The sequence below is a fragment of the Rosa rugosa genome, chromosome 1 (genome assembly GCF_958449725.1).
Source record: "Rosa rugosa chromosome 1, drRosRugo1.1, whole genome shotgun sequence".
Classification (NCBI taxonomy): domain Eukaryota; kingdom Viridiplantae; phylum Streptophyta; class Magnoliopsida; order Rosales; family Rosaceae; genus Rosa; species Rosa rugosa.
In genome coordinates, this window is record NC_084820.1 from 16525356 (window position 1) to 16543500 (window position 18145).

The 18145-nt window shown below is 41.9% G+C and overlaps 1 protein-coding gene and 1 long non-coding RNA gene across 4 annotated transcripts; one reads left to right on the forward strand and one right to left on the reverse strand.

The window, feature by feature from the left end:
- Positions 1-407: 407 nt before the first annotated feature.
- On the reverse strand, positions 408-2585 carry LOC133727401 (uncharacterized). Of its 2 annotated transcripts, none has more exons than XM_062154989.1 (3): positions 2359-2585; positions 1289-2255; positions 408-1198 (listed from the first exon to the last, which is right to left on the reverse strand). In XM_062154989.1, the coding sequence occupies exons 1-3, from the start codon at positions 2391-2393 to the stop codon at positions 665-667; spliced, it is 1536 nt and encodes a 511-aa protein (XP_062010973.1). In that variant the 5' UTR covers positions 2394-2585; the 3' UTR covers positions 408-664. The 2 variants fall into 2 exon arrangements, with proteins under 2 accessions (XP_062010973.1, XP_062010972.1); XM_062154988.1 differs by having other exon boundaries at positions 1289-2258.
- Positions 2586-5953: 3368 nt separating this feature from the next.
- Positions 5954-16815, forward strand: LOC133721141 (uncharacterized). 2 transcript variants are annotated; one of them, XR_009852083.1, is made up of 4 exons: positions 5954-7026; positions 7114-7252; positions 8250-8756; positions 15566-16815. It is a non-coding gene; the product is annotated as an uncharacterized LOC133721141 (long non-coding RNA). The 2 variants fall into 2 exon arrangements; XR_009852084.1 differs by having other exon boundaries at positions 7140-7252.
- Positions 16816-18145: the final 1330 nt, after the last annotated feature.

Here is an 18145-nt window from a genome sequence, read left to right on the forward strand (position 1 = left end):
TCTGTTATCGTGACTTTGAATTCAGATAATTTAGCTAAGAGTCGATTGGATTTTAGTTTTGCGTATACACTTTTGCCTAATAGCAGGGCTGTGATGTCTATGAAAGCTTAAAACGCAGAATTTAAAGTAGAGCCGTTGTAAAGACTTCAGCAATATATGATGCTTCTCTTGAAAAAAAAAAAAAAAAAATGATGCTTCTCTTGAAAGATATGGGTTTCAGTAAAAACCCGGTGGCCCTTTAAACCAACCGTGACAATCATTTTGCTCAATCCTTCATGAAATGTGAAATAAATACTTAAGATCTCAAATATAATTACAAATGTAGATTCAAATGCCTTATAAAAATCCTTCATTGATCCGTGGTTCTGCTAATATGTAGCAGTACTTGCTCAGTCCTAGCCTCCTAGGTTAATATGAGCCTTCTGGACTGGTCCAAGATAAGCTATCGGGCTTTGATCTTTGCCTCAGAGGCTCAAACTGATAGTACGTACTCACCTTTCCCGTTGTATATGCACAAGTTAACAGAGAAGATTTAAACACTCGGAGCGTCTTTCGAACTGAAAATTTCTGTCTCTGGCTCAAACTTACAATTTATCACAGATTCAATCCCTGTCTTGTTAAGTTAATTGAATGTACAATACAAGAATTAAAATCCCGCATTACGTCATCCTGATCTTTTTACTGTTGGGAAGGCAGGGGGTCGATGAAGATTGAAACAAAGCTGCTTAAACTCTTCCACCTCATGCGCATACACAAAACGGAGATATACCGTGCGCGGCTTCCAGCTGTTCTCACTAGATGAAACAATGAGGACAGACTCGTCATTTAGCTGATGTAGAAACCAGCGTCGTGGTATGTAGGAGAGCCAAATGAATTCACCATGCACATTACAACAACGCTTTAGGAACTCAGATTCTTCATTGGTCATCTCATACCGATGGAGAGATGACAAGCCATTGTCTCCAGTTTTCAATGTTAAAATAAAGGGGTAGGAATAACGTTCCACCAAATACCCTCTGCTAATACCATGTGATGCACAGATAGCCAATCCTATCCAGTTTTTGTCACTCAAAGATGGTAGTAACTGGTATTCATACCAGTTGGCGTAATCGTCCTTGGCGTTACTGGGATGCCCGAACCACTTCGGAATTTCAGTAGAAGTGGGAATTGCATTATATAGTATATCCGGATCAAAGACCTACACAAATTAATACAAATGCATATCTATATAAGAATCAGAGAGTATAGTTAATACAATGATGGATGTGACAGAGGGAGGAAGAGAAACCTTGATATGCCCTTCAAGCATTGGAAGTTCATGCCTTGTCCATGGTTGAACATTTTGATCATCTGCTTCAACAAGTCTACGGATGAAAGACAGATTATCAAAGAAAGAGGTCCAGCACTCAGTTATCGCGCTCTCAAACTCCCCCTCTTCTTGCCGGTACAAGAGACGCATACCACACTTCTCCACTGTCAAGCCTTTGCAACCAACATAAATTCTGGCCTCTACATCACTAACCACATTGAACTCCGTTAGCAAAACACGGGGGATGTAGCTTAGCCAAATGAATCTATCAACATGCAACGACTTGAGTTTCTCTTCAGTGATTGAACACATAGGGATAGGATTCAAGCAATAGCTGTCCTTGGCTCTCAAGTGACAGAGAAGTTTGACCGGGGAGGTAGTTGGATGCTGGTCATGAACTTCGAAGGCAACACATATAGCAAGTCCTCTCCAATTCCCATCCTCCTGCAATTTTGGAGGTAGTTTGATTCCCACCCTGGACCTAGAAGACAGTTGATAAGACATCTCATGTTTGAACCACACTGGAATTTCCTTGTCAGAGAAACAAATAATATTGCATGCGGAGGAAGGATCAAAATTCTTGAGAGAAGAAATTGTATGTCCACCAAGACTGAGAGTGGCCACCTTGGAGTGTTGAAGTAACAACTGGAGGGATGTTTTCAACTGAAATGAACTATAGCTTCCGTAAAGTTGAGTCTCAGCCATTATACGTAAATGATGACAATAAGCCAATGACGACTTTGTGTCTTCTTCTGCTACATTTTCTGAGTTGCTTTCCCTGTATTCCAAAAGACAGCCTTTGGCATGGACTGGTATCACTGATCTGGAGTGAACTAATGGGGTACGTTCAGACTCTACAAAAACTTGCTTTTGCCGAAGATAGCATCTATAACTTTTCAGCCGCATTATTGAAGTAAGAACTTGTTCTGGTAATTGTGCTGTACTTCTTCTGCAGAAAATTAGGATGTTATAAAAGTTGGGTTTGAGAACTAATCGATGCAGTTATGCAACAAAAATATTTAACTTTTTCTGCATGAAATTAGCTCAACCTGCTTTGAAATGAGGAATCGCAATTGATCGCCATTTCTCCTTTCACTGCAATGATCTGATCATCAGTTTGGGTGCAGGCCTGGGAACAAAGTTGAGTGAGGACATGTTCCCCAAAAGTGCTTGCAGCCGCAGTCAATGAATGGATCAAGTCTTTCAAATCTTGCTGATAAACTAAACGGCTCCCACACACTATAACCTCCAATTCTGGGGTACGGGTTGTAAACAATGCGCTGACCATTTTAGCCCACTGTTAGAATTGAAGTCCAATTTAGACGGACTGAGTGAAATTGGACACGGCTGATGAAATTAGAGAGTTTAGGGGTGTTACTGATTAAATTGAAACCACAATGACTAACATGATGTTGGACCCAAATCTCAGGGGAGTAAACTGAAATTAGTCCTTGTTATTTTTCTTTTGGTGGTTTGTGGCACATCATGTGATGGGGAACATTGGGAGACACATGTCGCTCAGGGATTTGTTGGTTTGTGCGAAAGGAGGCGGCTTTTCTCTTTCTGTAACCCCTCATTAATGATTTCAGTAACCGAGGTGACGGCTCGAGTATGGGGTTATACAGAGGGTCAACTTTGGACACGTGTTAAGATCATGGCGAACATGTCTTTTTGTTGCCGAACGGCTGCGATGGTTCATTGGTATGCTTCGTTTATAAAGGGTCGGTGGTGTGTAGGGGAAGTCTCAATCAAACAGATCTTAGTCGTGTGTCCTTTTGTGATTTTATTGTGAGTGTTGAATGTTTGGAGTGATTAGATTGTTCTTGCTCCTGCGGAGATTACTTGGGTGATTTGCTGCTCATGTTTTCTATTGTCGATCGGTGCTTCGCCGATGTTTTCTAAGGTATGGCTGTACTTTTCTTTAGATCATGTTGCTTGGCGTTTTCTGCACTCTTGCTTTTCCTTCTGTTTATTGCTCAATGCATGTTTGGATCGGTTTATGGGTATGGGTAGTATGCCTTTGATGTGGTTTGGGTATGATGTCATTAGGTTTTATTAGATATCTGGGAATCGCTATTTCTGGGTTTTGCTTTGTTTTGCATGTCCTTCTTTGGAAAGTGTGGGTTTATGGGTTATGAGTTTTCTGGGTATTTGGATGATAGGGTGTTTTCTACTTTCTAGGTTGTTTAGCAGTGGACTTTGGTGTAGTGTTATCATGTTAGAGCCTATTCCAATTTCTGACTAAAAGCCGATACTCATCTCTAGTGACATGGAGTTGAGTTGGTCGACCGGTACGTCTGCCAATTCTCTGGACTTGGCTCGGTTGGAGTTATCTACCTCTTCAAGCGAGACTTTCAAGGGTATAGATACCGAGCTGCTGTTGCAGGAGTTACAGATATCTAACCCAGGGGGAAGGTGAGTCTGGGCCCCAAGTTGTCAATGCCAATGTTGGCGAGCCCTCTAACGTGATGGCGAGTGCCGTTGATACTCGTCTTTGCTTGTTTGATGGGACCACGTTGATCCTCCTAGGCATTTTATGACCGAGACTTAACTGAATGAGTTTCAGGTGAACTGGGGTATCTCTCGATGTCGAGATGAGACCGCTCCGGGAGGGAGAGGTGGCTAGTGACCCGCCTCCTGCTGGTTGGACCGCGGTGTACGAGTACCAGTTTTGTTGCAGGCCGTCGCTTCCGTTGCGCGAGGGTTTTTAGTATCTGTTGGCATGTCTAAATATCGTTGTGGGTCAGATCCCGCCAAATACATTGAAGCAAATCATGGAGATTCTTGTTTTGTGGAGACTTTGTGGCTAGAACTTTCCTACCTTCGATAAGTTTAATTCATGCTATCGTTTGGAGTATTCACAGAAGACTAGGAGTTCCAGATGCATCCAGTTGAAGCCTACCGGGAAGTTTTTGAAGATTGTAGATGATCTGCCATCTTCTATATACAAGCAATGGAGGGACAAGGTTTTCCTTATTGGTGGCCGGTGGCAAGATCCCGGGATGTTCCATCAAGTGCCTAATTTCTTTCAACCAATAGGTAATCATTGTCCTTCTTGTTTCGTTGTGTGTGGTTAACTCCCTATTTATATTGTTTATTTTGGCTTTGCAGTAAAGCAGTCATTCGATCTATAAGAGTTGAATACTAAGAGGATCTGGCGGGTGTTGAAATCTTTTGGGGATAACAACGATTGTAGTCCGTACAGGCTGTGTAGGCAGGCCGTGTATGCACAGTGGAAGATGGGGGTCGTTCCGCGTAAGTATCTCGCTGTGCCTTTATCATAAGTTCCTTTCATTCTCGTTATGCTAAATGCATTTGTGTTTGCAGAGTCTATGCCATCGAAGAATACTGGGAGGAAAGTTCCCAGTCTTTTTGATGAGATGTCTGATGCGGATTTCATCGAGGGATTGTGGCAACAGGGCCGTCAGGCTCGAGAGGCGGATGTTGATTTGGAAAGGATTGAGCTGATCCCTACAGAGAAGTTGATCGATCTTCGGCTGTTTGTGGATGACTACTCCTTCTATCCCAAGAACGTAGCTCGCCACCTTGAGATAAATGTTTGGCTTCTGTCACAGGAGGAGATTGAGGAGGTGGAGGATACATATGGGGAAGCTGCTGAGACGGAGGGTGGTGACCCTACCAGGATTGAGGTTGCTACAAAGATTGAGATTGGTAGTGGCGATAGTGTGGACCTTGCTGACATGCCCACTCTTGTTAACAGTTCCTTTGTTTTGGAGGAGTTAAATCGGGGTGTTGAGTCTGCGAGGGCTCTGTGGTTCCGGAGACATTGTTGGATGAGCATCGTGGCATGGTACCTGTGCGATTGGAGAAGGAGCCCGAGCCAAGGACCCCTGTGCCGGAATCCACAGAGCCGGTACATGATGAGGTGGCTCATGGTGGTGATGATGATAGAGAAGGAGACTTGCTTGTGTGGAAGAGGTCTCACAGTTCCAGGAGCCTATCTAGTGGGCATCCCGACGAGCCTAAAAGGGCTAAGGCAAGTGGGTAATCATTGCGGGGGCACCGGGCTCACCGAGCTTAGGAGGACGAGGCCCACAAGGCGGTATTGCAAGCTTTCAGCTCGGTTACTGCTGTTGACCCTATTGTGCATGAGATGGTTCATGACATTCGTCATGCCTCCCATAATGGTTGTCTTGTTAATACTGGGGACATTTTGGTGGACGAGTGGAATGCTCTGGAGAGAATGATGACGGTGAGTGTGTTACCGCTGTCTTTCTTTTCTTCTGTTTCTTTCTTTCCCTTTTTTATGGATGATGTTTGTTGTTTGTGGTCTATGCGGATGGTGTATAGCACCCGGGTCGCGTTGAGGTGTCATATCAGAAGCACATGTTGATAAGCCCTGGAGCAAAAAGTGAGGGATGTGGAAGATGCTGCCAACGATGCTCGGGCCCTCCGAGTTCCCTTTGATGGTATGGAGCAGAAGATTGCCAATATAGAGACAACTGTCAGTGAGTGGGACCGGCAGCTGGGGAATAGAGATTTGGAGATTGGGCGTCTCTGTTCTCTAGAGGACTTGCTCCAGGAGAAGGATGATAAAGTGGACAAACTGCGCTGGCGTGGACGAGAGGGTTGCTGAGGTGGGGGAGTTGTGACCCCTGCGATTGGGTAGTGTAGACCCCGTGAAATTCCAAACGTCACTTTTTGACGGGAAAATTTTTCGCGACCTTTGTTCGGCTAAATACTTTTGGAAATAGTTTGGGCTTGGGCCTTGGGCCCGAGAATAGCGTAAGGTTAGAGTCCAAAATTTACTCTGGACACCCAACCGACGGGTATGCTAGTGAACCTAGCCCAATAAGTTAGTCAACCTTTGACCCAAACCTCTTCCTTGATCCAACATGGTTGTAGCTCATAATGACATCTTTGCATAATTTTGAAATATACTCGTGCGTGCGTTTACGATTTTCTTATTTTACCTTTCTTAATAATTGGAGAAATTTCTGCTCGCCTTACCCGAAACTTACTCGTCAAGCATCTCACCGACTTTCAAAAGCACAATTTATTTACTCCTTATGTTTTTCAAACTCGAGCAAAACTCCGACAAAAACTTGCTTGCCATTTCTCTATCTAAAAATAAGTTTTGTGAGACCCGATCCTTATTTGGCATTGTCAACATTTTAATTTGAGTTTTCTTGTATTTACTTATTTTACATTTATTTTCCCCATCATTTTGGGTTTTTACCACCTTATTCTTTTACCCCAAATTTATCTGCCCAAAGCTGAGCCTTCTCCTTCACACGCAAAACTCAGCTTTTCCTCTTTCCTTGTTCACGTCAGAGTTGGACAGAGAGAAAGGGAGCCTCGTTCAGCTCTTCCCCTCCACGTTTCCATCATGCAAAGGGCAACTCCTCCAAGAACATCATCTCAGACCTTCAAAAGAGAGAACCCAGGCCATAAATCGTCATTCACCCTTCTCTTCTCACCTTTCCTCTCGTCCCTGGACACATCAGTCCGTTTACGAGCCTCGAAACACCTAGTTCGAGATCTCCGATCAGAAAACGTTCTTCATCAAAGTTGTTCGCCTATGTCTCCTCTATCTAGCCTCCAAATTTCAGCTCCATCGGAATTGATTTGAGACCTGTACACCCCTCGAAGCGGAAGCTGTTCCGGAGCAAGCCTGTTCTGGATTTCTGCTTAAACTTCCTCTCTTGCTCTACCCGAATCCCCAACACCTTGCTTGAGACTGATACCAACAGTTGGTAAGATTCTTAAACCATCAAGTTCCCCTTTGTTTCCTCGATTTTAGACTCAATACGTTCAAAACACCTCATTTACATATTGAGCAGTCTCTGTTTCACTTTGCATGTTCGAGATTGAGCAAACTTCTTGGCCTGTGGCTGGACTCGATCCAATCAGCTCCTTCAGCTCTCTTTCCTGTTGAAATCCTCAAGAGAAGCTCATCTTTTTTTTGTTTGTTAGTTTTTGGTGAGTATCATCCTTTCCTTAACACTATGTATTTTTGGTTGTTGTTACAAACTCTTGCAGATTACAACTTGTCACTATTGTGGTGGGAACCTTGTTGTTTTAGCTTAGAACCTTTCATTCTTTCTGATGTGTTGGGGGTATGCTAAACCATGGTTATTTTGAACATTGAAATCATGCTTGATCAAAGAGTTTATTTGTATTACTGTTGTCCAAACACCATGTCTTCAAAACATCATGTTAGTGAGCTACAAGACCTTCCCCTTATAGTATTGAAGGGTGACTGAGACTTTAAGCCTTTAGAAGCTTTAGATACTTTTTGTAGGTGTCTTAGAGTCTACTTAACCAGCCATTTTGGGTACCAAAAGAGTTTTACACAAAAGAACCAGTTTCTGCAGATTTTCAGTTTCAGTAAAATCTGACCCAGTTGCATTCATTTCAAAAATGGAGCTAAACCGTTGAGAATTTGGGGTCAGTTTCTTCTAGAGAAATATAGTAGACAAATATATGAACGTTCCAGAATTTGAATCACCCCAAAAGCATTTTTCTGGAATTAGTTATGCAATTTTGAAATAGGGGGACAGAAGCTTGTATTTCGGGAAAGAATCTGCACATTGTTTTACTTCAGCCTTTAAAACCTTTACTCTTTGTTTGGTTTCACTTGAAATTCAATAGCCATTTCAATCGTACTGAGTTGGTTGACAAGCCATCCTTCTTTCAAAATTTCTCAAGAATTTACCTCAAGTATTTTGAACAATTCTGTGACCCTTGACAGCTCCTTTAAAACTCTGTTTTCGGTTTTCAGCAACCTGTCTTTTAAAAAGTGTTCTTACCCCCTCTTCCTAACAACAAACCCCTTATTAGAACCCAAATGGTCTGGTTATTAGTTAGTAATTAGGTTAAAGGAAATATTTTATTCGGAGAGTTATGTGAGTGAATAGCTAGCCTAGTTTATCGTGATTACTGTCACTTATTTGGTCTAGGCTTGATATCTTGGTAGGATCTTGTGAAGTGGTGGTTGCTACAAGGTTGCATTGAGGCCAAGTGCTGCAAGAGAAAGCTCGAGTTCCAGGTAGGGGATGCCTTTAACTCTATCTATGCTTTTCTTGCATATACAATGTTTTATATGAGGCCTCTTGCATGGTTTTTGGAAATTATCTGTTTTACAATTGAAATGGTTTGCGTGGATTGGATTGATGTGTTGGCAATTGATGGGGATGTAAGGAGAGGTCAGTTCCTCCTTGAGCCACCGGTGGTGGGCAGTGTGCACCATGCCCTTGTTATCTCCCCTTTGTCTCTAGCCTTGTGATTAATGAATTCCGGAAAGTGATTGGCTAGATGGACGGTTGTGATGGAAGTGTGAAAGATGATCAATTGCCGGGGGATTGTAGTTACGTGGTGACGATCACGTGGAAGCGCAAACCGGTTTTATCTACTTCTTTTATTCAAAACAATAACTCATGTTTTTAAACTTAGATATGGGGGCGGGCATGGGCAATGACTGGATGTAGGAGCCTAACCCCTACTTTAGTTTGTTTTGCAGGCTGTTGTTGTTGAAGCTTGGGCACGGAGGTTAATCCTTGGAGGACACAATTTGTTTTACTCTATTTAAAGTTTATTTCCTTTCGGCTTGCTTGATTTCACTAAAGTTTTGTAACATTATGTATGGTTGATGATGTGTGTGCTTGCTTACCACCAAAGTGGAACCCTAGGGTTAGAACCTCCATTTGAATTTAGGTCCTAGTGGGCTAGACCTAGAAGACTCACATAAATTACCATTTAATGAACTTAATGCAAACTTGGGGCTAAGAACTAAAAATTGACATAGGTTCTAAAACTCAACTCAACACCACCTTCCTTTCCTCTTATTCGCCTAGTTCGTAATCTTGTGATTACGAGCCAAGCCCACTATACAAGCCCAAGAATTTCGGGCTTATAGATTTCTTGCTTTCCAACCTAAAGGCCTTGTCTCTTTGAGGAATTCTAAGCCCAAAACACTTACTCCAAGTGTCGCGGGAGTAGGGTTCCTTGGGGAGGCGGCGCTGTGGTAATCCGGTCTCCGGGTCGCCACAGAAAAGATGGTATCAGAGCTTAACGGTTCTGATAGACCTTGAACTTAAAACCTTTTTGTTGTGTGAAGTTTGTTGGATTGTCTTTAATCCTTATTATTATCATCAACCATACTAAAAATGTTTTGAAAAATGTGTTTTTCAGATTTGAAAAAAAAAAAAAAAAAAAAAAAGTCCGACTCCTCCATGGACTCCTCCGGCACCGACAACACAGCCGAATCCTGTGTGACCGTAGAATTGGAACCCTCCGCCCGGATTGATGTTCCTCCACCCTTATCTTCTAGTACTCTTCCCTCTTCCTCCACTCCGCGTCCGAACCCGAAGGTGGTTGAGATGAGGAACCTGATTGCCGAAATTGATAGGGATCTTGAAAGTGTAACAAGGGCAATGATCGGACCTGTCTACCCTCGACAAAAGATCAATACCTTACAGGGGTATATTCGGGAATTCTTGGCGGTGAGAGCTAGGCATCCCAACGTATACGAAAGCTTAGAGGACCGTAATTATCGATTCATACATGGTCTGAATTCAAGGATGCGGGAAAGGATGACGATGAACTACTCCCGACCATGGCACGAGGTTGTTGAGGAGGCCGAGAGAGTTGATGCATTCTTGGACAAGATATACACTGTGCTCGATGCAGAAGGTGACGGACGACCACTTCCTCCGGAAATTCAAGCACTCAAAGACCGTATCGATCCTGTAGACTATCATAGGGAGATGAGATTTTATCCCTACGATCCGGAAGATTCGGACTAGAACTTTTGTTAGTAGGATGTTTGTGGTCACTTTGGTAGACCCCCCTCGTCTTTTGTTGCTTTTCGGACTCTTTAAGCTTTCCTTTGCTTGTTAAACACCCCTAGTTCTCATCTCTAATTGCTTGGTAATATTCCTATGTTTGAACTTCGATTTTCGTTTTCTAAAGCAAAATTCGACCTTGCTGAAAATTCCTGAGTCAATTACTAGACTGCCCACTTCGAGCCTTGTCTTGCCCAACCTATTGATCTTCAAAATTCGTGAATTTTTGATATGTTTCAGTTTGGTTAGTTAACTATGGATCTGGAAATTTTCACCTCTTTCTATTGTGAAATAAATTCGGGGTGATTTTTCAAAGTTCAGTCTGCAGTTGACAAAAATCTGGCAGCATTAATTCGCGAAACGTTGTTGAGATTTGAATCTTATTTTGAAACAAAGACACCCACTCTCCTATACTTCCCATTCTTTCCTTTCTCGGGCTCAAACAATACCCATCCTCTAACTCTTTTAGTTATATGTTGCCTTATTCAATTCCTTTTAGGAAACACACCATTCGTTCATCGAGACCGACTTCCCTTTTGTTTGACATTCACATAGTTGAGGTTTCCCTCACTCTTTCTTTCTCCAACTCTTGTTCCCGGAACACTTTCTCGTACTTAGTAGGAGTGTCTTCGAGGTAGAAAATGGACTCTATACCCAATGAAGATCTAATGGCGAATAGGATAGTCCTCGATAGTTTAAATGCCTTCTTCCCTTCCAAATTGTTACGCTGCCTATTACCACTTGGTTTCAGCTGGTGGTACTAGACCTGGTATTAGGTAAACTATAGGCTATTTACGGAGGACTCTTGGCAATCAGAAATGAAATTTTAGGATGTCTTGATGTTACCCACTCGAATGATCAACCTATGACTTCTCGCGGCTCGTGGAGAATTTCGACACTTGGGATCATAAGTGAGGTTGGATCTGCGTGGTACTCACAATGCTTCAATTGTTATATGATGGTTAAATTGACCTGAGTTTTTACAAGTAACACATTCTTTTCCTTTTTCACTCCTTGCTGCGATCCCTTTCTCACACTCTACCTTCCACATTAGTCGTCATCGTCGTTAATTGTTCGTCCAATAGCTCTATTTCTAGGATGAAGACTCCACTTTTAACCACTTCAAGGGAATACACAAGCAACTAATATGAAGCGTCACTGTAGCTGAGGAGTACTTTTGGGAAGTTCAAGAAGAAAATATTGTTAGCGAGACGAAGCGAAGTTAACCGCTTACTACGGAAGACCGTGAAACAATAGCCACTTGAGTAAGGAGCCTACATTTGCCATCGCACATCGCATTTATGTGAGGTATAGACGGATCTCCAAGACTTACGTATTGGGCGCCAAAATTGTGCTTCTAGTTATCGCTTGACTACACGGTGTTACAGCTATACCGCTTACTACGTACTCGATAGTTATGTCTACAACTTTAGTACTTGTTCGTGGCTAATGGCGAAAAATGTGTGTTCTATACTCTAGGATAGTACGTGAGTAGATGATTTCCTCGCCAATGTTATTGGTAATGAAAGGTGCGACAAAAGTGTGCTGCTTCGAAGTTAGAGTTCTAGTGAGCAAAGTGTAAAGGCAAGTGCAGAGATTCGGAAATGCGTTCTCCAACCCGAGTTATTCTAGTTTGGTACTTCAGCTGAGAAGTTTTGGAAACACTTCCATATCTTAGTTTTGTACTTAGTTTGTAGTAGCTTATACTAAAGACCAGTCAGACTAGATTGATCATGTCGATAATAGGTCGTTCACCGACCCACATAGTCCACCGATTTCACCATTCTATATCTATGTCGTTCAAAACCGATCACCTCAAACTTAGTGTTGAGATTTTCGTCCCCGTGATATTACCGCTTATGTGCAATCATTACATTGAGTCTACCAGCTGCTATGGAGAATGGACGCGTACAAATTCAGATTTTTCGGGGAATTCTTACCGACAATTCCTACCAGTTTTTGGGTTGATTGAGGTATCAATCTTCCTCCTTTTCCTCGACATCTACGTTTTCAACAAAAGCGTGCATTATGATTTTAGACTATGGTGCATGAGAATGCTACTATAGTAGTTTTTCAACGCAAGTTCATCTTCGAAAATGGGAATTCTGTTCTCTACTAGAATTGCTTCTGTCAGCAACTTTGATGGCCGATAACTATGAGTTTGAGCCTTCATACCAGTACGACTCCTTCATGAAAGTTTCTCGGAATTGCGTCTACTATGCTGTGTTAGAAATTGACAATAATCAAACGGTTAGATTACTTTCAATCGAGGTAAAATTACGCACTGTCCAAGGAAAATCTGGACTGGTATATATATATATATAGTTGCAACTCTGATACTAGTTCAAATTCTGCGACCTCTTTCCTTCAAGTTCAGTTTCTCATTGTTATGGGACATGTTCCACTTTGTCATTGAGTTCTTTTGATGGAGTCTCTACTCTGTCTTTGAGCCTGTGATCACAACATTTATAATTGGTAAGTTAAACCAAACTGATTGGGTTTCTCCTTGTTCAATTTGAGGTGACGGTGACAAGTCACATTGCTATGAAGTCTCGGCAATAAAAGAAGTGCTTGCTTCCTAGAATCTTGGCATGATATGTTTCGTGCATGGGAAGGTATACCCATGTGATGGGCTGAATTCTTCTTTAGCTTGCTTTTTCAAAGCGATTGTTTTTGGAGACAGAAATTTCTTGTGAAAAAAATTGCAAACCATTTCATGGGGGCCATTACCCAAATATTGGAATATCTTGATGGATTGAAAGATTAAATGGCAAATTTGTTTTCTCTCATCAGTTATTTGGACGAGTGGTATCATACCCTCTTTCCGGTATCCTCTTCTCTACACGAGTGATGGCCCGACCGGCCGGCGGATCCCCATCGATACTTTTATAGAGAAGGTATGAATCAACGGATATGGATGGCACCCGAATAAATAAACTTGAAGTGATGGACTGATGGAGAGACTTGTAGCACCACCACAAGACCACTTTGGAGTTACGACGATATGACATTTTCTAGCCATGCTAGTTTGAATTTCGAGGGCGAAATTCTTTTAAGGGGGGTAGAATGTAGACCCCGTGAAATTCCAAACGTCACTTTTTGACGGGAAAATTTTTCGCGACCTTTGTTCGGCTAAATACTTTTGGAAATAGTTTGGGCTTGGGCCTTGGGCCCGAGAATAGCGTAAGGTTAGAGTCCAAAATTTACTCTGGACACCCAACCGACGGGTATGCTAGTGAACCTAGCCCAATAAGTTAGTCAACCTTTGACCCAAACCTCTTCCTTGATCCAACATGGTTGTAGCTCATAATGACATCTTTGCATAATTTTGAAATATACTCGTGCGTGCGTTTACGATTTTCTTATTTTACCTTTCTTAATAATTGGAGAAATTTCTGCTCGCCTTACCCGAAACTTACTCGTCAAGCATCTCACCGACTTTCAAAAGCACAATTTATTTACTCCTTATGTTTTTCAAACTCGAGCAAAACTCCGACAAAAACTTGCTTGCCATTTCTCTATCTAAAAATAAGTTTTGTGAGACCCGATCCTTATTTGGCATTGTCAACATTTTAATTTGAGTTTTCTTGTATTTACTTATTTTACATTTATTTTCCCCATCATTTTGGGTTTTTACCACCTTATTCTTTTACCCCAAATTTATCTGCCCAAAGCTGAGCCTTCTCCTTCACACGCAAAACTCAGCTTTTCCTCTTTCCTTGTTCACGTCAGAGTTGGACAGAGAGAAAGGGAGCCTCGTTCAGCTCTTCCCCTCCACGTTTCCATCATGCAAAGGGCAACTCCTCCAAGAACATCATCTCAGACCTTCAAAAGAGAGAACCCAGGCCATAAATCGTCATTCACCCTTCTCTTCTCACCTTTCCTCTCGTCCCTGGACACATCAGTCCGTTTACGAGCCTCGAAACACCTAGTTCGAGATCTCCGATCAGAAAACGTTCTTCATCAAAGTTGTTCGCCTATGTCTCCTCTATCTAGCCTCCAAATTTCAGCTCCATCGGAATTGATTTGAGACCTGTACACCCCTCGAAGCGGAAGCTGTTCCGGAGCAAGCCTGTTCTGGATTTCTGCTTAAACTTCCTCTCTTGCTCTACCCGAATCCCCAACACCTTGCTTGAGACTGATACCAACAGTTGGTAAGATTCTTAAACCATCAAGTTCCCCTTTGTTTCCTCGATTTTAGACTCAATACGTTCAAAACACCTCATTTACATATTGAGCAGTCTCTGTTTCACTTTGCATGTTCGAGATTGAGCAAACTTCTTGGCCTGTGGCTGGACTCGATCCAATCAGCTCCTTCAGCTCTCTTTCCTGTTGAAATCCTCAAGAGAAGCTCATCTTTTTTTTGTTTGTTAGTTTTTGGTGAGTATCATCCTTTCCTTAACACTATGTATTTTTGGTTGTTGTTACAAACTCTTGCAGATTACAACTTGTCACTATTGTGGTGGGAACCTTGTTGTTTTAGCTTAGAACCTTTCATTCTTTCTGATGTGTTGGGGGTATGCTAAACCATGGTTATTTTGAACATTGAAATCATGCTTGATCAAAGAGTTTATTTGTGTTACTGTTGTCCAAACACCATGTCTTCAAAACATCATGTTAGTGAGCTACAAGACCTTCCCCTTATAGTATTGAAGGGTGACTGAGACTTTAAGCCTTTAGAAGCTTTAGATACTTTTTGTAGGTGTCTTAGAGTCTACTTAACCAGCCATTTTGGGTACCAAAAGAGTTTTACACAAAAGAACCAGTTTCTGCAGATTTTCAGTTTCAGTAAAATCTGACCCAGTTGCATTCATTTCAAAAATGGAGCTAAACCGTTGAGAATTTGGGGTCAGTTTCTTCTAGAGAAATATAGTAGACAAATATATGAACGTTCCAGAATTTGAATCACCCCAAAAGCATTTTTCTGGAATTAGTTATGCAATTTTGAAATAGGGGGACAGAAGCTTGTATTTCGGGAAAGAATCTGCACATTGTTTTACTTCAGCCTTTAAAACCTTTACTCTTTGTTTGGTTTCACTTGAAATTCAATAGCCATTTCAATCGTACTGAGTTGGTTGACAAGCCATCCTTCTTTCAAAATTTCTCAAGAATTTACCTCAAGTATTTTGAACAATTCTGTGACCCTTGACAGCTCCTTTAAAACTCTGTTTTCGGTTTTCAGCAACCTGTCTTTTAAAAAGTGTTCTTACCCCCTCTTCCTAACAACAAACCCCTTATTAGAACCCAAATGGTCTGGTTATTAGTTAGTAATTAGGTTAAAGGAAATATTTTATTCGGAGAGTTATGTGAGTGAATAGCTAGCCTAGTTTATCGTGATTACTGTCACTTATTTGGTCTAGGCTTGATATCTTGGTAGGATCTTGTGAAGTGGTGGTTGCTACAAGGTTGCATTGAGGCCAAGTGCTGCAAGAGAAAGCTCGAGTTCCAGGTAGGGGATGCCTTTAACTCTATCTATGCTTTTCTTGCATATACAATGTTTTATATGAGGCCTCTTGCATGGTTTTTGGAAATTATCTGTTTTACAATTGAAATGGTTTGCGTGGATTGGATTGATGTGTTGGCAATTGATGGGGATGTAAGGAGAGGTCAGTTCCTCCTTGAGCCACCGGTGGTGGGCAGTGTGCACCATGCCCTTGTTATCTCCCCTTTGTCTCTAGCCTTGTGATTAATGAATTCCGGAAAGTGATTGGCTAGATGGACGGTTGTGATGGAAGTGTGAAAGATGATCAATTGCCGGGGGATTGTAGTTACGTGGTGACGATCACGTGGAAGCGCAAACCGGTTTTATCTACTTCTTTTATTCAAAACAATAACTCATGTTTTTAAACTTAGATATGGGGGCGGGCATGGGCAATGACTGGATGTAGGAGCCTAACCCCTACTTTAGTTTGTTTTGCAGGCTGTTGTTGTTGAAGCTTGGGCACGGAGGTTAATCCTTGGAGGACACAATTTGTTTTACTCTATTTAAAGTTTATTTCCTTTCGGCTTGCTTGATTTCACTAAAGTTTTGTAACATTATGTATGGTTGATGATGTGTGTGCTTGCTTACCACCAAAGTGGAACCCTAGGGTTAGAACCTCCATTTGAATTTAGGTCCTAGTGGGCTAGACCTAGAAGACTCACATAAATTACCATTTAATGAACTTAATGCAAACTTGGGGCTAAGAACTAAAAATTGACATAGGTTCTAAAACTCAACTCAACACCACCTTCCTTTCCTCTTATTCGCCTAGTTCGTAATCTTGTGATTACGAGCCAAGCCCACTATACAAGCCCAAGAATTTCGGGCTTATAGATTTCTTGCTTTCCAACCTAAAGGCCTTGTCTCTTTGAGGAATTCTAAGCCCAAAACACTTACTCCAAGTGTCGCGGGAGTAGGGTTCCTTGGGGAGGCGGCGCTGTGGTAATCCGGTCTCCGGGTCGCCACAGGTAGGCTGCTGTCTTTAGTGCCGGTTGGGTCTTTTCATGGGTAGACTCCTATAGGTGGCAGGCTGCAATCGCCCTCGTCACGAGGTGTCACCCTTGGAAGTTCTAATGTGCCGCCAGCACGCGCCGATGGGCAGGCTTCTAGCAGATCGAGGGCTCCTCATGGTGCATCACAACTTCACAAGGGACCCGCCAGTCGACTCCCATGAGAGGTTAGGCTCCTGCATCGAGCGCGTCGCCGCGAGGGCATGAGCAGCAGCAACAGCAACGTGATAAAGGAAATGCACCTGAGGGTAAGACTTCGAGTGGATAGAGAGGATCTCGTGGCGGTAGTGGTCATGCATAGACTATTAAGAAGTTTATCTTTTATTTCTCTGTTTTTATTTTGGTGTGTAATATTTTAAGTGACGACGAGGGTCGGATCACAGCGGGGTATAAACCGTGGTGGGAAGGTGAGGTAGGGAAGCACGTGTTGATAAGGTTGAAGGTGACCTGACACAGGCAGCCACCTCTTGTCACATTATGTTGCTAGTCTTAGACAGGTCTAGGCTTGGGCCCTAGTAGGCTGACAAAGGCTGCAGAAATTGGATTTTGGAGTTGGACCTTCCTAAGGTGGCCACTATCTGGGTGGATTTCCACTACTGCCATGTGGGCTACTGTGGGGCCCACATGCTTCAGGTTTTGCTTTTGGGATCTAGCCAATTTTGGTCTTTCGTATTTGGCCTATTTACTATGTCATAGATGAAGGAGTTGTGTCCTAAAACAATCATTTTGAATAAATTATTATTAAGGGCAAGTTTATTGTTCATTGCTTATATTTAATATTTGATTGAACAAGGTCAAAGGAATATGAGTTAAAGGGAAAGTAATCTAAAGAGTTAGATGTGTGAGACATTTACTCTTTCACACTCTTATCCTAAAAGGTTCCTAGTCATAGGATTATCACTTGGACATTGATAATCCGGAAAGACTAGCACATACTATGTATGCTCAATATGGAGGATGATATGTCTCTTGTCATTTGTGTAGAGACACTAATACAAGTATGTGGGTGCTCTTAACTTAAAGAGTACACTGAACGCGATCATTAGAGTTCTTGTATGGAGTCTTACTTACATGTCAAACTTGAACTCTAAATTGCAATAATGCAAATTAGTCCTTTGACCTGAGACACCATAGTTGTCTTATGAGTGAATGGATTATCTCTTGATGATGCAATAATATTGTGTCCCTTTTTGGATATAACAGATGCATTCATTGGTATAATCAATTCTGTCATGGAGACATGTGAGTGTACAATAAGGAATCTCTATCCTTAAGTAAATAAGGTGTATGTTCAAATATGTGATTCAATGAGTCTTTGGCCAAAGCATTGAATGAGATTAAAAAAGAGTTTCTAATCACATTCCAAGAATCACATAAGAATGAAAATCACATTAGGGGATTGACATATCAATTCCATACCCCGAAGATGTGATTTAGAACATCGTGTTAGAGAATGACCGTATTGTATTGTAATTCCAATTGAATAGGTACTTTGTCATTCTACATTAACTAGGGTAGTCATGATATATTGCAAGAC

What these genes read in the sequence shown, in the direction of transcription:
- LOC133727401 (XM_062154988.1), bottom strand. Translation starts at nt 2,393, where the DNA reads ATGGCGATCAATTGCGATTCCTCATTTCAAAGCAG. An exon ending in GATTCCTCATTTCAAAGCAG is followed by an intron (nt 2,259 to 2,358) that starts GTTGAGCTAATT and finishes AATTTTCTGCAG; the next exon opens with AAGAAGTACAGCACAATTAC. An exon ending in TGCTTGAAGGGCATATCAAG is followed by an intron (nt 1,199 to 1,288) that starts GTTTCTCTTCCT and finishes TAATTTGTGTAG; the next exon opens with GTCTTTGATCCGGATATACT.